This window comes from Lontra canadensis, unplaced genomic scaffold (assembly GCF_010015895.1).
Source record: "Lontra canadensis isolate GAN:19392208 unplaced genomic scaffold, GSC_riverotter_1.0 scaffold165, whole genome shotgun sequence".
Lineage (NCBI taxonomy): Eukaryota > Metazoa > Chordata > Mammalia > Carnivora > Mustelidae > Lontra > Lontra canadensis.
The window spans coordinates 2,135,788-2,159,335 of NW_022631159.1; the positions used below are offsets into that span (position 1 = coordinate 2,135,788).

The following is a 23,548-nucleotide window of genomic DNA, read 5'->3' on the forward strand; positions in this document are numbered from 1 at the left end:
TCTGATTTCTGTCTTCACCATGCCCCCAACTGCTTTCCATTAGATATGCTCTGCATCTGTAATTAGCAAAGCTCCCAGGGCCAAAAGCAACTACAAAAACCAACTGTCTTCTAAAGTTCTTCCCATTCCAGAGTCCTAAGCCCTGGTAGTTCTCGTTGCCTCTCTGTTGCCTTCAGATGATAATGGTATTTGATCTGGATCTTCTAGTTGTTTTAGGTAAAAATGCTAATTATTGCTAGCTAGTCCATCCTACCTGGAAACAGAAACCTTCCATGTATTTCTTTTTTTTTTTTTAAATACTTTTTTTTTTCTAAGATTTTATTTATTTATTTGACAGACAGAGATCACAAGTAGGCAGAGAAGCAGGCAGAGAGAGAGGAAGGGAAGCAGGCCCCCTGCTGAGCAGAGAGCCCGATGCGGGACTCGATCCCAGGACCCTGAGATCATGACCTGAGCCGAAGGCAGCGGCTTAACCCACTGAGCCACCCAGGCGCCCCCTTCCATGTATTTCAATAGATGCTTCAATAAATATCACAAAAACAGTTTCAAAACGAGAATCACTTTTTCACTCTTTCATCATTTTAGTTGAAGGCTTACCATACCCATTTCTTCTGTACAAAGTTGATGAAGCATAAATCACAGCAAAAAACATGAAAATTCCATCAATACTACATTTCATTTCAATCTAATAAACCAACAAATGTAAAATACAGTATTTTATATTCTACCAAAAAAAAAAAATTGGCCTGCAATGGAGTAGTCTAAGAACCACCCCCAAAGTTGGTACTCTAGATGGAAACCAACCAACTCTAAGACACACTATTTTATGAAATTATAAGAAAGAAAAAAGTCTGAGATGAGGTGTCTAAGAAGGACCTTCAAGTAAAGTTAGGATACCAAACAGTTCTTCTCACAGTTTAAGATAAATGGTAAATAAACCACCTTGCAGGTAGAGACAGAAAATAAACAGGATTATTTCGATGTTATCACTGAGTAAAAGGAGAAAAAGTATCCCAAGAACTGAACTACAAAAGGTATGATTCATGCTGTTTTGCAGATACAAATTCATACTACCTGTGTGGTCTAAAGCTCAGAGAATGTTAAGTTAGATGGTACTCCAAGGTGCCTAGCAGAAGCAAACTCAAATCTCTGAAAAGAACCCGTGTTCCAACAGAAATTTTAAGATACATTTTGAGATGTTAAAAACAAAACGAAACAAAACAAAACAAAAACTGTTCATCTCAGATTCTGTGAAATACTCTATTAACTGAATATGCATTTTAACTTGTACCTAGAACAAGGCCTGGCACACAGCAGCCACCAAAAGGGCATTAATGTTTCAGTAGTATGACAGGCAGAATAAATAAGTGCCAAAGATCTTAAGATCCTAAGTGTGGGAACATGTGAATATTATGTTACATGGCAAAAGGGACTTTGTAGACAAGATTAAGTAATGACCCTGAAACAGGATTATGCAGGTAGGCCCAAGTTAATTACAGGAAACTTAAAAGCAGGAGAGTCAGAAATGTAATGTTAAAAAGGGAGGAAGTGGGCAGTGGGCCAAGGAATTGGGGTGTAGGGCCTCTAAAATCTGAAAAAGACAAGGAAATAGATTCTCTTTCAGAGTCCCCAAAAAGTAACACATCTTTGCTGACATTTTTAGCCCAGTGAAATCCATACAAGACTTCTGACTTACAGAACTTGTAAAACGGTGAGTTATACTATTTAAGCCACCAAGTTTGTGGTAATTTTTTGCAGCAAGAATAGGAAAACTACCACAAGTAGGCCAAGAAAGACAAAGGTCAGATGAAAATCAGTATTACAAAGAAAAATAAGAGTAAGGAAAGAATTCAAGGAATCTATGCCTGGCATGTGCATATACAATTTTATACAACACAATCAAGAAAGAGGTCTTCTGAAGTGACGTCTGAACAAACACCTGTGACAAGAGACAGAGCAAGTATCTGTGCGGAGCAGAACAGGCAAAGGGAACACCAAGTGCAAAGGTTCTGAAGCAGTAACATGTTTACATATATGATTAAGCACCGCAAGAAGACCCATATGGTTAAAATACAGTGAGTTTTGATTTATAACTTGAAAATGGACTCCAAAGTTGTACTGTGTAAGAATGTTAAAAATATCACTAAAGAGACTTGATGATAAAAGAGTATGGATAAAATTTAGTAAATAAAGCCCTTAAAAAAATGGCACTGAAAATAAAGTCACACCCATAGTTTAGTTTTAGCTTTAGATAAATTATTTTCTTGTTATAGAATTCAAATTCCACTCATAAATACCTACACTAATATAACTTCATGTGGTATTAAATACAATATGCATAACAGTAACTGAACAAAGTATTATAAAAAACAGATTTAAACCACAAACTTTTGTTCTGAATTTTCTTCAATGCTAAAACAGAAACAGAAAATGACACTAAAAATAGAATCTGATCACTAGAAGTTTAAGCATATTCACTTTTTGGTACTCAGAAATTTAAAATAGATGGACACCTAGGGGGCTCATTGGTTAAGCATCTGCCTTCGGCTCAGGTCATGATCCCAGGGTCCTGGGATTGAGTCCCAAATCAGGCTCCCTGCTGAGTAAGGAGCCCACTTCTCCCTCTGCCTGCTGCTCCCCCTGCTTGTGCTCCTGCCCTCTCTGACAAATAAACAGATGAAATCTTAAAAACAAAACAAAGCAAAACAACAATAAAAACAGAAACAAGCATGGACTTTAATTCCAAGTTCCCTTGTCAAATATCCAAGATAGATTAAAAATGATGTCCTGTATTTCTCCTTTTGTACCTTCAATATAATAATATAGAGTATATCAAAGCTGTAGGCTTATTATCTGCAAAAGCTTAATAAAATTCATAAGCCTCTGGTGGGACAGATTAAAAAGTCACAAACTAAACTCAGGAATAAAAAAGGGAACATCACAATAAAGACTGCACATTAAAAAATGACATTAAACTTGTGACAATAAATAAAATTCAGGTAAAATCAAGTTCCTAAAAAAATAAAATTTTAGGGGTGCCTGGGTAGCTCAGTAGTTAAGCATCTGCCTCCAACTCAGGTCATGATCCTAGGGTCCTGGGACTGAGCCCTGCATCAGGTTCCCCGCTCAGTGGAAAGCCTGCTTCTCTCTCTTCCACTCCCTCTGTGTTCCCTCTCTCACTGTGTCTCCTTCTGGCAAATAAATAAATAAAATTTAAAAAAAAATTTTTAATTCAAGAAATAGAAAATCAGAGTCTCTCCATCATTACAGAAATTGAGCCAATCATAAAAATCCTTCCACAAAGAAAGCTCAGCCCCAGAGGGCTTTACTGAGAAGTTCTACCAAACAGTCAAGAAAAGAACACAAAACTTCACTATAAGACAAATATTATTCTAATTATTTTATAAAACCGAATAATTTGTGAAGAATAGCTAGACAGGAAAATTAACATGCAAATTTTACTCAGTGACACAAATGCAAAAATTCCACACAAAATATTGTCAATGCAAATCCAGGACAGCATTTATCCACAAAATGCTTATGACAAATATTATAGTTGTTGGTGGAATTTTGAAAAGTTTTTCTTAGAGATAAGGGAGAAAAAAAGATGTCTGTTATCACCACATCCTTTCAATAATGTACTAAAGGGCAGCTGATGAATAAAAAAGATTAAAAGACAAAAATGTCATAATTCAGAGATAATTATAATCATAAAAATTCCCCCCCAAATCTATGTGTTCATTAAAACTAGGAAATTCAGTAAAGCTACTAGATCCAAGATTAAAGGTTACTTATATACCAGTGACTGCCCTCCCTGCACCCCTGGCAAAAGCATTTATACGAACAGTAAGTAGTACCTAAAGTTAAATAAGGATAAGATCAGATGTCTGGAGAGTACTGAATAGGTTCTACCATATAACTGCCATCACTGATTTATTTTGAACCTATAAAAACATGTTATATGGTTCAACCTAATAGGAGAAAAACACATTAAAGACCTAAACAAATGGAGAAAAAGCACATTCCTGGATTAGAGTCAACACAATATGTATTAAATTCCCAATGGTTTTTAGGTTTAAATTACCAACATGACTTGGAAAACTCAAATGAAAGCACAAAGACCTAAGAAAACAGAGAACTACTGAAGAGCAAGGTAGAAAGCCCTGTTCTGTCATATCATCAAAATGTGGAACTGACAGGATATACAAAAATAGACCAATGGTACAGAATGGGAATCAGATGGATCCATCAAATTACATACTTGATATAAGGTGATACTGAAGACCAGTGAGGGGAAAAATGGGCTTTTTAATAAGCAATGCCAGGAAAAATCATTATCTATATATATATCAAAGTAAGTCAAACCCTTATCTCAAAACCTACATCGAATGGATTAAAGACCTACCAAAGAAAGGCAAAACCACAAAGCTTTTTAAATAATATCTTAACTCATTTTGGGTAGGATAAGTTTCTCTCCTGCCCACTCCATGTTTTACTGAGATATAATAGACATACACTATAAGTTTAAGGTATACAACCTAATGATTTGATAGATGTATATACTGACAAATGTTTACCACAAAAAGTTAGCTTCCATCACCTCAGATAGTTATAATTTCTTTTTGTGACTATAACTTTTAAGAGCTTCAAAATATAAGAAAAACTATAAAAGTGAAAATATTAACCCTTTACATAACTGAAATGGTCAAGTCTTCATAATTAGAACTCCTTAAAAAATCAGTAATACAGACTAACCACAAAACATTAATGTTTGGAAAAGGGTCGTCACAAAAGGTATCTAAACTGACAACAAACATAAGGTTATCAATCTCATTAGTCAAGGAAATGCAAATCAAAACCATAATGATATACTATTTTATTATATACCCCTCTGATTAGCAAAAATTCAAGTGTGACAAAATTAACTGTGAGTGAGAATGCAGAGCAATGGGACCTCTAATACTGCTGTAGAAGTGCAATCTGATACAGCTACTTAAATATTTGGTCCTATCTATACAAGTCAAGATATACAGGTTCTACAACCCCAAAATTCTATTTTTGGGCAAGATGCACCCTACAAAAACTAATGCACATAAGCAAGAGAACATGGGTATGATGTCACGACAGCAGAGTCTGTAAAAGCCCAAAACTGTCAATAGCAGAATACATTTAGACTTTCGTTTCGATTATTTATCCACTATTTCCAGTAAAGAAAAACAAGATTTCTAACCATGGAAAAAAAAATCCTATCCATACCACATGCCACACTGACTCCTTTTTAAGCTTTTAACGTTCCTAACACATCTAGTAAAAACTTAAATGACACAGAACATAGTATTTTACAGGACAGTGTGTTTTACTGTTGGGATATCTATCACATGTTTTCTCTAGTGAGTCATTATCTGCCTATCTATAATTTCCACTCAATCTTAGTTCTAATTCTAAGTCCCTAAAGCCAGGATGCTCCACTCTAACTATACTTCAGAATCCCTCAGGGAAAATCTTTTAAATAGGAAGCTTATTTTTCCTTTTTTTAACTCTGTGAGTACTTTTATCTCCTCCTATTGTATACACATGCTGTTTTGTACTTCTTACACTCAAGTATGTTATAAGATTCCCTATCTAACCCATTTATGTACAGGCCTTTTCCTTTTCTTCATGATTTGTACCCTTATACAAATCTGAATTTGTTCAGAAGTCTGAGTTACATCCTTACCTGGCAACAGAATCACACTAGTGTTTGTAGAAAGTTCTGAAACTGTTTTCTAAAATATAAGCTATTTTCAGCACCCTACAACATTCTTTTTATCTTGGGAGTCAGCGAACTTTTTCCATGAAGGGCCAGAGAGTAAAGAGTTTAGATACGCAAGCCAGGTGGTCTCAGTTGCATCACTGAACAATGCTGAATACAAAAACAGCCACAGATAATGTGTAAATGGAGGGCATTATTATGTTCCAGTTAAGTATTTTCATAAAATCAGGCAACCAGTAGGCTGTTATTTACTGACCCCCTTCTTTGTATTAATTGTAAGCAGATGCTTAATCTCAGATTTGGTATAATACATCCATTATATTTAACATATACTCCATATTATATATCTATACAACATATATATATATATGTTACATACAATAATCCTGTTAAACAGAACTTGACAAGAATCTTGGTGTGGCTGCTTCCTACAAACAGACACACATACACAACTGCCAGGGACATTCTAGAATTCCCAATGCTCAACAGAAATGTATAAAAATTCATTCTTAAAAAAAGCAAAGCACAAAATACATATATGAGATTATTTACTTAAATACTATAAAAACTAGAAAGAGTTTAACAGACTTAAAAAAATAAATTAGTTACTATTCATCCAATAAATTCTACTCAAAAGAATCAGACACAGAAAGATGATGATAGTATTTTCCTATGTGTAAGAAAGTAGCTGTGAAACAATGCATGGTACTTTATCTCTTGAGTGAAACACCAGATTATTTTTTTAAAATTTTATTTATTTGCAGAGAGAGAGAGCGAGTGCACGTGCGTACACACATGCACAAGCAGGGGGAGTGGCAGGCAGACAGAGAAGCAGTCTCCCTGCTGACTGCTGAGCAAGAAGCCTGATGCGAGACTGCATCCCTGAACCCTGGGATCATGACCTGAGCCCAAGGCAGACACTCAAGTGACTTAGCCACCCAGGCACCCCAACACCAAATTATTTCTTAAAGAATTAATGATAGAAATAGTGGAGCAATTTGGCATTTTGGGTGACATTTTATATTTTGAATTCTCTTTATTAAGCTTGTTAAATTCTGTAAAATGAAGAAAATTACTATAAAGAAAAATTTCAGCTAGCCTTACTAAGTACAGCAGATAGGTGGTCAGGCTGATATTCACTGCTATTATATCAACATAAATCCTCATAACAACCACAGCTATTGACATGCTTTTGTATATTACCTGTAAGAATCCTGTGAGGTAAGCAAGGATTTCTTGAATAAAACATTCAGTTATTTCCAAGATGCTTTCAAATAATATCTCCACAGCCTTAAAGCAGTGATGGACATTTAACGGCCATCCTTAATAAAAAAAAAATCTCAAGAATTTATATTAAAAAGTTCTCCTTTAGTACGTAAATTTCTAACTTTCACAGATATCTTTTTTTTTTTTTAAACTAAGGAACATGTGTGTAATACCTAAAAATTACATCCTTGATTACTTCAGTAGCTAAAGGGCATCAGTGTAAGTAAGGAATCTTACCCTAAGATAATATTCACACGAAGTTCTTTTTTGGTCCTTGAGATTGTCTTCAGTGCGGTAATTTCTGCATCAAACCAAAATCCTCTATTACCAGGATTTTCTACAGAGTAATTAACCATTACCACATCACCAACATTTAGTTCATTCCACTTCAAATTGGTTCTAGCTCGTGGTCGAAGATCCTTGACATTTATTTCTACCGTACCACTTTCTGGATATCTGAGGAGAGAAAAAGAGGAGAATCACAAAATGCTGCTTATGATTACTATCAAAGACTGAAAGTATATTCAACACATATAAAAAACCCAATCACTCTTAATTCCACTTACATGGTATTTTTTTCATGATTGTAACTGCCAGAATAAATAGTTTTTGGTAACATTTTAGTAAGACATTCTTTGCTAGCTTAAGGGGTAGGAGTAGGTTAAAACACAAGCTCTTCTTGCTCCACATTTTCTTAACTTAAGCTTAAAGATTACTTTAATAGGACCACATGACCTGTTCTTGAACAGTTCACTGAGATCTGCTATGTGCTTTACACTCAGTAAGAATGAACTTAGTACTTAACCTCCATTTTTCCAGCTAGTTCTTACATGTAGCCATGTAGTCTCATAACGGTTAAAAAAAAAAAAAAAAAAAAAAAAAGGACCCATGTGAAATAATTCTAGCAGAATATTGGTTCTGTGCTTCTAAAGGTAAGCTTAACTTAAACTGAAACTTGATCTAAACCTAAAGCTTTACAAGTTTCCTAAAATTTAGGCCTAACTTCTGGCATTAACAAGCCAAAGAGAGCAATGTAACAGTAACAATAGCTACAAAATTAAGACCTGTAACTCTTGGTAGTAGGGGAGTCAAAGAAATAAGTAATGTCTTGTTCCTACTCTTGGAAAGCTCAATCCGCTGGGGTAGGCCAAACTATTATAATGGTGTTTCTCAAAATATGAGCCCCACACCAGCAGAATCAACACCATCTGGGAACATGTTACAAATGCAAACTCTTCGGCTCCACTTTGGATGAGTCAGATCATCTGGGAATGAGGCCCAGCAATCAATTTTCACAAATCCCGTCAGTAATTAAAAAGCATGCTCCAGTTTGATAAACCTAGTGCATTATAAGAGTAAGTATCATACCCTACTGTGACAGTATTAACAAGGTAGACAAGACCATTAACCCTTAACCATGAGTCCAAAGTTGGAAGCAGTTCTAGCAGGAAAGCCTTGGTTCTTCTGAAGAAACCAAGTATTATTGCAAACCTAGGACTCTCATAGTATACCTAACTCATTTAGGGCATAAATCCTGGGTGAGATCTTTAGTTAATCATCCAATTTAACAAAGTCTCTTCATATTTTAGTTAACTGAAAAAGAAAAAAATCTCACGATCAGCAAAGGGCCTCAGTGTAGATCTGGTCCATTTACCTTCTTAGTGCCATAACTCCCTTCTACCACAAGCCTTCCAAATAAGCATGTAACCTCTGCTTGGACAGTAAGTGATAACGGGGCAGTTTTAATGCTCAGAAAAGCCCTTCTATCTTCATATAGCTCTGACATAGGGAAGAGAAAACACTTGATACTGGATCAAACATAAGCTTTGCAACTCATTTTGTACCTAAGTCCCAAGAGGAAACTTAGACACTGTCCACAAAAGATGTAATACTGGACAGTCTAAATATCCTTGCCACCCTCAATGTTCTCTTTTAAGTAAAAATATTTTAAGTGGATTTCCTTCAACGTATATAAAACTTATATTTTGAGTCCTTTATCATCCTGGTGTCTTCACTGGCTGGATTTAAATTCCCATTTTAGCTTTTTACTACTGGATATCCTTGGGAAAACTCTGTATCCATATTAAACCTTGCCATATGTAAAATGTAGCTTAATGTTAACTAAGTGTATCACATGTGGTTGTTTCCAGAACTAAAATAAGACTTGTAAAGTGCTTAAAACAGCATATAATGAGTTAAGCAAATGTCAGTTAATATTCTTTCATTATCCCACAGAAATAATCCCAAAGAAACTGACAAGTACAAAATGTCTATGGTTCTGCTTTTCTCCCATTTCAATCCCATTTTTTAATGGTCAAACCTAAATTTAGAGGTCTCTAGCTGAACACTTGTGTTTATACACTCATGTTGCTTCACAATGGTTTGGTCACAAAAATAACCAACATCTCTCCCAATCTGTAAAGTGAAGTTAAATTAGATTATTTAAGGACTTCTCTAATTTGGAAGTTTGTGAACTTGTTTCCTGCTTCAATATCCTTAAGACCATAGGATAGAAAACTATTAAAATTCTTTTCTCAGCTGTAATGTCATGATGCCAAAATATAATTTTCACATTATATATGTTTAATACAGTTTAGTAAGAAAGCATACACCGTTTAATACAGTAAGAAAGCATATTTCAATGGCAAAAAAATTCTCCACTTGTCCAAGTTTGTCAAACTTTGCCTAAATAGATACTAAGGAAATATTTTAAACAAATTAGAAATCTTGACCCAAGTTTCAAAATATTATATGAAATCATGTTTACCAGAGATAAAGCAAAAGAAATCATCCCATACATCAGAGCAAGGGAATCTGAGCTATATTTGCCCTGGAAATTTGTACAATTTCATAACAGAATTATATGTACATATACTCTAGTCTATAAAAGGTAACTCATGAAAACAAAGTACACTTTTTCTAATTCCAGCCAAAGAGATGTTAATTAAGTCCATGTTCTGTATAAAAACAGACATGGAAGGGACACATAGAAAACTTTTTTTTTAAAAGATTTTATTTATTTATTTGACAGAAAGAGATCACAAGTAGACAGAGTGGGAGGGAGAGGGAGAAGCAGGCTCCTCACTGGAGCAGGGAGCCCAGTGTGGGGGGCTTGATCCCAGGACTCCAGGATCATTATCTGAGCCGAAAGCAGATGCTCAACCGAGCCACCCAGGTGCTCCTAAAACTACTCTTATTAAAGTCAAGAACATGCCAAGTGCACAAATATTACTCTATTCCTGAGCATCTTCATCTACAGACATCCTAACACACACAGAATGGGGACACATAAGCTCCACTATAACTCCTTTTTCTTCAGATTCAGATCTCCAACTACATTTCTCTAATAGATAATTCAGAAGCACCTGAAATTCAAGGCATCCAAGATGGAATTCCCCATCCCATAATCTGATGTTCAGTATTCTCTAGAGGAAACTATTTATACTCTCAGAAACGTAGGAATTATCCCCAATTCCTCTAATAATGCCTTCATTCAGTAAATAAGTCCTCCTTATGCTGTACTTTTAACATCTTTAATATAACAATACCCTCCTTAACGAAGACTTGCATTTTGCTAAGCCTACTATCAAAGCCTAACATAAATCCCTGTCTTTAGGATCACATCTTAAACACACACCACACTTTTGCTGAAGTTTAAAAACAGGATAAACCAAAACTAATAAATATATTATAACTATAAAAAGAATTAAGAAATAGAAGAAACCATGATGGTCATTGTTTCTCTTCATGTATCTTGTTTTGGAGATCTACCTATAGAACTATGTAATGTTTTTCACAATTATAAAACAGAATTTAAAAAATTTAAGAAATTCCTAAAAGCAAAGGCATGGTGGCTTAACTACTAGGGAGGAACTATTATAAGTGACTTAAAAACACTAGATTAACAATACTTCCTAAGAACATAAAGTAAAAAACAAAACCAGCAACTTTTCAGTAATCATATTGTTTGCAGTATTACTATTGCCTAGCCTAAAAGTATAATGAGTAGGATAAGTCAAGTCAATGATGTTGTTCTTTGGAACTGTGATTTTTCAAGGTAAGAGAAAAAATAACAAATGGAAGATTAAAGAGATTAAATTTTTAACTCCTTTCTCTCAATTTAATTGGAAATATCAATATAAACCTATGGTATATTTAAGTATTTCCTGGCTATATCCAATGAGAAGACCTAGAAACATGATTAAACAAGTATTGATAAGCAGCTCAGACTATGTGCTCTAAATGCGATCTCTAAAAAAGAACTAGAGGGGCGCCTGGGTGGCTCAGTGGTTAAAGCCTCTGCCTTCAGCTCAGGTCATGATCTCAGGGTCCTGGGATCGAGTCCCGCATCGGGCTCTCTGCTCAGCAGAGAGCTTGCCTCCTCCTCCTCTCTCTCTCTGCCTACTTGTGATCTGTCAAAAATACAAAAACAAAAACAAAAACAAAAAAACAACTTTAAAAAGAACTAGAGTTCCTTGAAGAAATGGCTGAAGCCAGGCCTGGGTAGGACATAGAAGGGCTTGGAATATCCTACTACACCTGAATGCAAAGAAACCCTCAAGAATGGTTATGTCAAGCTCAACTTGAAGGAGCCTCCACAGGCCAGAGATGGGACAATTTGAGTACCAAAAACTTTAAAGCAGGTGTTAAAAATCTATTAGTTCATAATGATACTTGTAAGTAAAAATCTCACTGGCCAACCTTTGGAGGATGCTAAAGAACACTCAAAAAGTTTAGGAATCAGGGGCACCTGCGTGGCTCAGTGGGTTAAAGCCTCTGCCTTCGGCCTGTCAAATAAATAAATAAAATCTTAAAAAAAAAGTTTAGGAATCAATAGTTTATCTTTTTAATCTTTTTTTTTTTTTTAATTTTATTTATTTGACAGAGATCACAAATAGGCAGACAGACAGAGAGGGGGTTAGCAGGCTCCCCACCGAGCAGAGAGCCCGATGCGGGGCTCGATCCCAGGACCCTGGGATCATGACCTGAGCCGAAGGCAGAGGCTTTAACCCACTGAGCCACCCAGGCACCCCAACAGTTTATCTTTCTATATATGAAGCTGGTTGTTAAAGTTCTTTATGAAAGAATTATAGCTAATAAATGAAGGAAAGATAGAAGGTGGCGTTCTTTTTGCAACACAACAAAATAGTGGATTTAGGTAAAGATTAATGGCTGCTAAACCATTAAAAGCTAATAGCAAATTTCACAATAAAGGGATCAGAACCACAATACTCAATCTTAAGACCCCCCCCTTCCCAAAGGAAAGAAGCAGGTATTATGTGCCTCCCCATACTATATAAGTAAGTAAACACCATCTCTCAACTAGTCTTATCAGGTAAAGAATTTGAATCCAATCAAATCTCTAGAAAGAAGTATAAGCTTTCAGGAAACTGAAAAGTTAAAATACCACTACAGGGATGTAATCAGTAAGGCCCAGACTCTGGGAAAACTGAATGAACTGAACTGAATGAACGGTCACAAATAAATTAGCAAGGAGGAAAAAACAGATTATCATAACTTACAGATTTCACCCATCAATTAAATGTAATGGGTAGATCTTGGTTTTGATCCTTACTTGGACAACCTAAATATATTTTTGGAAAAGACAAGACTACTGATTGGTTATTTCACATTTATGAATCATTACAAATTTCATGTGGGATTTGTTGGTTTGTCAGGGTTTCCAAACCATCTTTAGGTTCCATGATTTACTAGGGAAACTCACAAGACTCTTTTCCATAGGGCAGCATATGGTTGTTTCCATAGCTATGATTTACTACAGTGAAAGGATACAAAGCAAAAAGCAAAGGAAAAAGGTACATAGGGTAAAATCAAAGGAAACCAAGTACAAACTCAGAATCCTCTTCCAGTGGAGTCACACAAAATGCGCTTAAATCCTCCAGCAACAAATTATAACACATGTGTAACATTATCTATTAGGGATGTTCAGTAAAGAATACATGATTTTTATTAGGGGCTCATCACATAAGCACTCCGAGAAGCTGGTGTTCAGCACAAACCAATACTGCCTGCAGGTTAGGCACAGTGAATTATTGTTTTGTTTTTATTTTTTTAAAGTCATGGAATGATGAGAATCCTCCTGAAAGCTAAGTTCTCAAACACCAGCCTAAGGTGCACTGCACAAACACCTTTTAAAGAAAATCAGTCTGAGATCTGGTATGTTCTTTTCTTACACACTTTAAAAAGAATGCTTTCAGCTATTTTGCCCGTTGAATGCTCTGAGATGTTAAGATGAAGGTGAACCTATAAAAGATAAGAAAGAGTTAGGTCTAGGTAGCAAAAGACCATGTTAGGTCACTTCGAAGGGAGAATTCAGCAAGAAAAGCATGAGAATGTGTTACAACTCTGATAAAGTCTTGACCAGTCCGATGGTAAGCTATGGTACAGACCACACTTGCTCACTGGTTGGAGGGTGCCGCCGGGAGAATGTGGTCTTGCCTCAAACACTGTAGCAGGTCTCCAAAGTGGTGCTGCTAGTAGTTTTCAGCTAACTGCATTTATTTCTTGAAGCTGGTCAAATTTTTTTTTTCTTGAAGGGAGGAGCAGTGCACCTACCATAGTACTAAGGCCATTTACTGGTTGAAATAAGGTAGGGTTTGGGACTTGCTACAAAATAATCCAGCAATGCTTAGGGATGCTAGTTTAGATTTAAAAAGACTGGCCAGGAGTTCATAAGGTTGAAGCTAGGGGATAGGTTCATTATACTGTTCTTTCAACCTCTGAATAAATTTAAAGATTTCTATAATAAGTAATACAGTGCTTTGTGGTTAAGTTAAAATCCAAACAAAAGGCTCATCCTTTTTCAGTTTTCCCATATATGTACAAAATTCAAAAAGTCAACACTTAAGCCTTACAATAAAGACAAGTAGTCTCCTGCCCAGCCCACCATATTCCTACTTTATATTCCCCAGATGCAACCATTTTTAATCCTCAGCTTTTTCTTTACATCTATATTTTTAAATAACATGCTCATACTTTGCTTTTTACTTTAAACTATTATTCTATCCATTCCTCGTGCACAGTTCATTTGTCTCCATTCTCCTCTTCCTTGTAATTGGTTAACACATGGCCCTGCTTTAAGCGTTCACATATTTACAATTTTAGTATATAAGTGCCATTCTACTCCCTCCCCCGACCCTGCCACCCCACCATGTATTAAAGATGAAGCACAGAGGGTTCTTTTGCAGAGGAACAAGAAGGAGACAGGATTCAAACTCTGATTATCTGGGTCTAAACCCATATTTCTGCAAGGATGGATGAACTTTTTCTTGCTCTTAAGTACATTATACAAACTTTGTAAACTCAGTATTTTTTATGATTTTTTAAATTTTTTAAATGTTTTATGATTTTTTAAACAAGTAGAAATCACAGAGAAATAAAGAAGTATGCTTTAATACCTATCCTTTCTTCCACAGTTTGTTTCCGCTAAATGCTTAACTGTTCTGCATCATTATTTTATCTCCATTCTGCCATGGTTGTTAAACTCCTGTACATTGTAACATTTCAGGCACTCAACCAATCTTTTTGGCTTCAAAATATCTTTTAGAGAACTTGTTGTAGTCTAATCAGGACAGCTTGCTCTGTAAGGCCTAGACTTGTTCCACAGCTTTATGCTGGGATCTCCTTTCATTATTTCCTGTTTCCTTGAATACCACTGTGTTCTTTCTTGGTTTAAACCCTAAATGGGGTGGGAGTGGTTAAAATGGTCATTCATATAAATTAACCAATCCTTTTGTTCTCAGTTTTATTTCATATGCCTACCTCCAAGGTACTTGGTAAATCCAAGGCCTGAGCCTTTCAAAGGTTGTTCAATGCCAGTTTAGTTGCTTGTTGTTGGCTTCTCATTCCTAGGTTCCAGTTTTCTCTGACTTGTTAAGTTAGGTACCATTTACCCATTAGCTTCTTACCTTCTAAAAGTTCCTTGCTCTCTTTTCTGTCTTTTCTCTGTCTTTTGTGTGTCTCCTATGTAATTTTTTAATCCTTGGCGGGGTTTATGCATTGATTCTTTTATGGTCTTCAAGGAAGGTTTAAGAAGGACTGGAGATAGACATCTTCCTCATCCATGTTTAAATGAAAGCCTTTTAGTTTCACTTATTACATACCATGTATCTACTGCATTCCAGCCACAATAACGTACCCTCAGGTAACTGTTATTTCCTACTTCTTTATCCTTGGTACTCTGCTATTCTCCTTCAGGAACATGGAAGTTATTTCCTCTACCTTGTACTCTCGGAGCCCTAGGTACTCTAGAAACTGGGGTACATATTTCTAAAACAGTAAAAAAGCAAGTTTTCATTGAGTAGGTACCATGTTCAAACTTTGATATATTTGGGATATACCAGGACTACAAATGTTTGAAGGCATGCAACTTATTAAATAGAAAAGTCGGCTTTTAAATAACTAAGGCTCTTAACTATAATAAACTATGACCACTGTATTTTGAAAAGATCCTCTTGATTTTGCTATGTCTCCTCTTTGTCCTTTAACTAGTTAAGTAGGACCACAGAATCCAATGAAGACCTAATAAAGGCTTTTTAAAGATTGCTTTTGATGTTAAAAACAAAAAACCTGTAGTCAGTTCAACTGTTAATTATGCCAGTATTCAATTTAAGTACAGGGAGTCCCCAACACAGCATTCTCCCTGTCCCATAAGGTCTAACGTATAGTGCAGGACAACCTCTGCAAATTGGTCCAAGCAACTAACTTCTTTCAGCATTTGCACTGAGCAAAACTATGTAGGAGACTATTTGAAATATTTTTGTTTTTTTTCATTTTGTTTTTGAAGTATTTTGGAAAGTATTAGAACCTTGAACAACTTCCAAAACCGGGCTCAAGATATCCTCAAAGATTGAAATACAGAGAGTTAGGAATCTATCAAGGCCAACTTCACCTACATGGTGCTGAGGGCCAATCCTATAACCTATGCAAGTATGAAACTAGGGTTCTTCCTTCTCTTATACTATGACTTCCTGTTCTCAGAACCTAATGTCAAGGTTATTCTAATATAAGTTATTATAATTAGGTACTTTGCATCCTTTAGAGTTTAGCCAAAATCAGATAACCCTTAAATATCCCTAAGCTTATTGCTGAATCACTATATTGTGCACTTGAAGCTAGTTAACATTTTAATTATACTGGAATTAAAATTTTTAAAAAATCCCTAAGCTTAAGTTTTTCAGTAACATTTTCATTGGTCCAAATATTTTGATAGCTTTTAGAGCTATCTTTTGGAGTACATGCTTTTGATTAATCTTAACTATGTGACATCTCAGCCAAAGCCAACAGTTTTCAACTGACAAAACAATCCTTGAATAAAGCCTAAGGAGTTAAATCTCAGGGAAACTAAGCATTATTCCTCAAAAATAGATTATAAATAGTAAACTATGTTTCCTTAGGTGGCTTGTAGGCTCATACTAATTTTAGACTCAAAATGTATTAAGCAAAATAGTATTAACGAAAACCTTCCTTCAAAATATGGCTTCCTGGAGCTAATATGTTTAAGTAAGAACACCATTCACCTGGAGGCATGTTCTAGTTTAGCAAATCTTTAATGTCATACCAAATGCAAAAAGCATTTATTCTAACAGATAACACTACTAAGTTTCACACCTTCAATGTAAAGCATACTCAGACAATTAATTTATAACTGCTTGTAGTAGGCATGGAAATAAATCTCACTCCTATAACACATTAACAACGGTAGATAACTGCTTTAATAATGTAAATAACATATTTATGTTACAAAATACCTATGCCAAAGATGAAACTATATTTAAGAGTATTTACCAACCTGCCTTTATTAATCAATGAAATGCAGAAAGTTTGATTCTATTATTCCTGGGTATTTTTCAAGATTATTAGGGAAAAAAACAGGTCAAGTAGATATTTACAGATGAGGAAATCAAAGCTGCAGGAGTTCAAACAAAACAAAAAAACTTAACAAACCAAATTCTGATTCTAATGCCTGAACTATAAAATAACTACTACTCTGAATTCTTAACAAATCTCTGGGGGTACTTACTCAAAAAAGCAGATTCTTTGGCCTTACCCCAGGCCCAACCCAACGCAGGAGTACCCCCTGTGGGAGTACCAAGGGTTTTGGGGGCTCTCTGGAATCTACATTTTAAACATCTTTCCCCATGAATCTACAGCACTGCTGTCCAATCTTTTCGGAAACATGGTTGTAAAGGGAGGATGTATAAATTTGAAAAGGTGAAATCAATCCATAGAGTCATTCTTTTAGGCACTAAGTGATCTTATAACACAATAGAAGAACAATGACAAAGCGACAGTCTTAACTTCTTCTGCCTTCCTTTTGATTATGATCTATTCAGAACATGGCATGTCAGAGAAAGCTGGAAGAAATATTTGAAGTCTTTGGTAAATACATTAGTAACATTCAAGTAACAATGGGGCAGACTGATTACTGCATGTGGGTTCTGAAATTAAACCTCTCATTCTTGTTGTCTATACTCAACAATCAACAGAACACTGACTTGATTAAAAAAAAATCTGCTACTCTTTCTTTTCCATCAAAACCCAGAAATCATTACATTCTGACGTTGCTTAAAATATTTTTCAGACTCCTCGGGACACCTGGGTGGCTAAATCTGTTACACATCTGCCTTCAGTTCAGGCCATGATCCTAGGGTCCTGGGATAGAGTCCTACATCAGGGTTCTTGCTCAGCGGGGAGCCTGCTTCTCCCTCTGCCTGCCACTCCCCCTGCTTGTGGTCTCTTCCCCCTACTTGAGCTCATACACACACTTACTCTCTCTCTCTGACAATAAAATCTTTAAAAAAAATTTTGGGGACTCCTTCAGAAATAGATCAGTACATCAATACAGTCAAGAAAATTAGTTTTGTTACTTTATAGAAAAAGGAACTTTTATCTAAAAATACCACTTGTTTTATTCAGAACTGGCTCAATGACTTCTATATGCAATAATTAAGGCTACTCAAAGACATACAACACAGGCTGAGAATAGCTTGAAAAATCTTAAAAGAATGCTGAAAGCAATGACAACATTATACTAAGATACTTGCCAGATGAGCTTTTAATTATAGTTTAGCGTAAGTTACACTCTAAGTCCTAAGTGATGCTAGGACATTTCCATTTGACTCAATCCCATGGTAGAGCCTTGACACTGTGTTAAAAGCAGCAGTTTAACCTATTTAAAAAGTCATATACCACTAATGAGCTATGGATTCTCCCCACAGAAAAAAAGGCACACAGGCACTTATGGACAAAAAGAACTTTCGTTCAAGGTATCTGTTCTGCGAAATCATCATAACTGGAGAGACAAAAATTTTTTTAATTATGTAAACAACCCTATATATGTTATATGTTACATATAGATGTTTTGTTTTATAACCATGCTTCTTTCAAAATTATAGTATGGTAGAATGGTTCCAAGTATGTGCTTTTGTGAACTGGGGTCTAACGCTTACAAGCCCCATCTAACACTATATGGTTATTAAATTAAGCTACTATACTTTAAAAAGAATATTTTTAAAAAGATTTTTATTTATTCACTTGAGAGTGCGAGAGAGAAGGAGAAAGAGAGAGAGAGAGAGAAACTGAGACAGAGGGAGAAAGAGACTCCCTGCTGAGCTGGGAGCCCAATGAGGAGCTTGATCCTAGGACCCAGAGATCATAACCTGAGCCAAAGGCAGACGATTAACCATCTAAGCTACCCAGGTGCCACTTTTAGAATACGTTGGAATAATTTACTAAAAAGTAAAAACAAAAACATTTGTATCTGAGGTAAACTGACTTTTCTATTTTAATAGGAACACTACAGAGCATATGATTACAAAGACTCTTAGCTAACATTTACTCAGATTTAAAGACTTCAACTTCACCTAACTATAGAAAATACTCATTCTTAACATACAATATAGAAATTAGGGGTGCCTTGCTGCTCAGCTGGTGGGACATGTGACTCTTAATCTTGGGACTGTGAGTTCAAGCCCCATGTTGGGTGTAGAAGATTCCTTAAAAATAAAATTGTTAAAAAAAAAAAACAAAAAATAAACCTCCAAAACCATTTTCCTTCTTTACATATACACTTCCTTATCCAACCAGGTGTTTTCTAGCTTACTTTTCTATTTACAGAAATGAGCTAAAATTTAGGAATCAAGATCTCTACGTTAGACTGCTAAGTTTAATAAAGCAGGAAAGAAAGCAAATCACTTGGGACGCCTGGGTGGCTCAGTTGGTTAAATGTCAGATTCTTGGTTTTGGCTCAGGTCATGATTTCACAGTTGTGGAATCAAGCCCCAAGTAAGGCTCTGTGCTCAGTGTGGAGTCCCCTTCAGATTCAGATTCTTTCTCCCTCCCCCTCTGCCCTTCCCTGCTTAGAGTTCTTGGGTGTGCTTTCACTCTCTCTTCTCTAATAAAATCGTTAAAAAAAAAAAAAAAAAAAGTAAAGAAAAGAAATAAAGAAAAAAATTACCAACAAGAATAGTATTCCTAAATTCACTTGTTTGACCTTGTATGGGATTCAAGACTATGTTTGACCTTGTATGGGATTCAAGACTATAAGACTTCTTTTTTGGGGTGGGTGGGTGGCTCAGTCGGTTAAGCAGCTGCCTTCGGCTCAGGTCATGATCCCAGCGTTCTGGGATCGAGTCCCACATCAGGCTTCCTGCTCTGCAGGGAGCCTGCTTCTCCCTCTGCCTTTGCCTGCCTGTACTCTCTCTATCTCTCTGATAAATAAATACAATAAATAAAATCTTAAAAAAAAAAGACTTCTTTTTTTTAAATTAACATATAATGTATTATTAGCCCCAGAGGTACAGGTCTGTGAATCGTAAGGCTTACACACTTCATAGCACTCACCATAGCACAAACCCTCCCCCACGATGCTATAAGACTAACTAAAGGGGTTGCCTGGGTGACTCAGTCGGTTAAGCAATTGCTCAGGTAATGATCCTGGAGTCCCAGGATGGAGTCCCATGTTGGGCTCCCTGCTCAGAGGGGAGTCTGCTTCTCCCTCTGACCTCTCCCCTCTCACGCTCTCTCTCTCTCATTCTCTCTCTTTCCCTCTCAAAATAAATAAATAAAATCTTAAAAAAAAAAGAAAAAGAAAAAGACTAACTAAAGGTGCACTGTGAACTTTAAATCCAAGAAGGCATCAGGGAAGACTGAGATCTAGTTTAACCCTAGGTCAAATTCAGAAAGTTCTTAGAAGGACCAACTGTATAATTACAGTTTATTAGATTAGAGCCTAATAGAGTTAAATTAGAGCTTAATTTAACAGGAAAACCAGGATTAGTCTCAGAACAAATATTCGACCATTACAGAGTATTTTTCCCCCACTCATGAATTTACCAACACCTCATAATACATCAATTTTCCATAAACACATATGGACTTTGCTTTCTATGCAAAGCTAGTACAGATAATGACTGCATAGTAGAAAACAGTCCCTCATTCAAAGTTACATACAGATAATTTAGCTAGACTGAAATACTCTTTTAGAAACTTATTTCTAATAATTTTGTCTATATGAAAACAAAATGGGAAAAAACAAGCCACAAACCACCTAGACATGTGCAAAATAAGGACAAACAGATTCCTCAGATATTACATATCACCTTTGGCCTTTCTATCAACCCTTTTTCCCATATTATTGTTTAGTAGCAGGTGTCTGTCGATTGCCTTTGGCCCAGCCTTACTAGCGGTTATCAATGAGTGGTCTGCAAATATGAATGTGCAGCAGAAATCACCCAGAGGACTTATTAAAACAGATTGCTGGGCCACTCCAAGATTGATTCATTACATCTGGCATGAGACCCAAAATTTACACTTCTAACAAGTGATGCTGATGCTGCCGCCCAAGGAATATACAGAGAACCACACCAGTCTGAGGGCAGCTGTTCTCAACCACAGCTGCATGTTAGAATCACAGGGAAACTATAAACACCAATGCCTGGGAGTCCCACAGAACAATCATACTAGAAGTTCTGGAGGGAAGTTCTAGAAAATTAATGGGTACCCAGAGTTGAAACACACTAGTCAGGCTAATTAAAAGAAATATAAACCAAATCTACTGAGAACAGATGTTGCTTAAGACAAAAGCAGGGCAAGATTTTTAGCCCTTATCTGCTGATAAAAGCAGCCAAATAAGGAGTCAAGATTAAATTCAGTATGGTGGCCTCAGTTGCTTACATACCTAGGGCTAAACTCAACAGAAGCTGGATGTATGGTGCCTGCTTTAAATCCCAGGCTAAGTCTAAGTAAGTCTTTAGGGTCACAAAATGGTTGACCTTTGAAGACAACAGAAACATAGGTTACTATCAATCCCATGTACCAAGTTTAGGCTGAGTGGTAACACTGAATATTGGTTAACTCTTGGCTCTGGAGTCAGAACATTTAATAGATTTTGCCTTTGGCAAATTACATAATTAAATCTTGGTATCTTCATTTGGGATTAATGAAACTAACACTGGGGCTAAAGATCACAGGGCATCCATGTAAGAAGGTACATCAGAATCTGGCACCTAAGATTTAACATAATCTAAATCGTTGTAAGCTATGCCATACACATACTACCTTGATATTAACCTACCAGAAACACTTAAGAAATTACTGTCCTTTCCAAGTCTACTTTTTTTTTTTAAAAGATTTTATTTATTTATTTGACAGAGATCACAAGTAGACGGAGAGGCAGGCAGAGAGACAGAGAGAGGGAAGCAGGCTCCCTGCTGAGCAGAGAGCCCGATATGGGACTCGATCCCAGGACCCTGAGATCATGACCTGAGCCGAAGGCAGTGGCTCAACCCACTGAGCCACCCAGGCGCCCCCCAAGTCTACTTTTTAACTTTCAGTCATCATCAGGGTGTTTACTCTTAAAGATGACAGTCACATCCTTATGGATTTAGATGTTCAGGACTGTTAAGTGTTAAACTTTAAATACCTTACCTATAGAAAGAGCAGTTAATGGAAATAAATACAACTTTTAGAAAGCCTGAAAGTATATAGTACAAACTTACTATGAAATAAGGGAAAACTTCATGTTCTTTCTCTTGACTGCTTAACCATTTCATGATTTATACTTGCCTGTATTACCCTGATGTTTGCTCACTTCTGAATCCCTTTCCCCCTTTTTTTGGCCCAAAATACCACTAAAAATACACTTTCATTGGGCATAGTCCCTCCCGGGTAATCATGGCTTTGGGAGGAAAAATGGCAGCTCTTCTCACAGCCATGCTGTACTTTCCCATTAACCAGGTACGTTTTAAAAACCTTAAGGAGGGGGCATCTGGGTGGCTCAATAGGTTAAAGCCTCTGCCTTTGGCTCAGGTCATGATCCCAGGATCCTGGGATAGAGCCCCACATGGGGCTCTCTGCTCAGCAGGGAGCCTGCTTCCTCCTCTCTCTCTGCCTGCCTCTCTGCCTACTTGTGATCTCTGTCTGTCAAATAAATAAATAAATAAATCTTAAAAAAACAAAAACCAAAACAAAACAAAACAAAAAAAAAAATACCTTAAAGAAGATTTCAGAATTTCTTAGAATCTAAATCTCTTAAGTATAAATTTAATATTCCTACTACCAACTCTTTTCCTAAGTACTTATGACATTGGTTGAGTTCTAAAAATACAAAGCCCTTGCTAAGACAAGTGGTATCAAACAGCAATTAGGAAAAGAAAACCCCCACAACTACTACTTTGTAACAGGGACTTTGATGTATTTGCAGTAGATGTGAACCATAAAACTGACAAGCCTAATCTAGGCCTTATGACTGATGAACTACAAGATCTTCACGAGAAACCTTCAACAATTCAGTCTATGTCCGTCAAAGAATCTACAGAAAAGGGACCTTTAGAGGGCACACTGGCGGTTCAGCTGGTTAAGTGTCTGCCTTTAGCTCAGGTCATGATCCCAGAGTCCTGGGATCAAGCCTTGAGTGGGGCTCCCCGCTCAGCTGGGAGTCTGCTTCTCCCTTTCCCTCTGCTCCTTGCCCTACTAGTGCTGCACATGCTCTCAAATAAATCTTAAAGCAATAACAACAAAAAAAACCCTTACAAACAGTAAAACTCTTTTTTTTTTTTTAAGACTTTATTTATTTATTTGACAGAGAGAGATCACAAGTAGACAGAGAGGCAGGCAGAGAGAGAGAGAGAGAGAGAGAAGCAGGCTCCCTGCCGAGCAGAGAGCCGGATGCGGGACTCGATCCCAGGACCCTGAGATCATGACCTGAGCCGAAGGCAGCGGCTTAACCCACTGAGCCACTCAGGCGCCCAACAGTAAAACTCTTAAATCTTAAAATATTTCAGATAAATCTCAATCTGTTTATGAATTTACAAGGTTTTAATCTTTAATTTTTGAAGGAAAAATAAAGATTAGGAAAACAAATTTATGTTTTAGAACCATGTTTACCACAAGATTTTATTTGGCTTTTTGGGGTTCCTTGGTCCCATATACCTCTCTGCCCTGGCTAAATGACAGCCTGCTCAAATTATATTATTATACTCAGGGGTTTGGAGATATGATTATTAATTA

The 23,548-nt window shown here is 36.4% G+C and overlaps 1 protein-coding gene across 3 annotated transcripts in view; it reads right to left on the reverse strand.

Moving 5' to 3' along the window:
* Nucleotides 1-23,548, reverse strand: part of UHRF2 (ubiquitin like with PHD and ring finger domains 2) — an 81,968-nt gene that overhangs the window by 36,993 nt on the left and 21,427 nt on the right. For all 3 annotated transcript variants that reach the window (XM_032845506.1, XM_032845504.1, XM_032845505.1), the window contains one exon: nt 7,256-7,474. In XM_032845506.1, the coding sequence (XP_032701397.1) occupies nt 7,256-7,474 (219 nt within the window). The remainder of the gene's footprint in view (nt 1-7,255; nt 7,475-23,548) is intronic.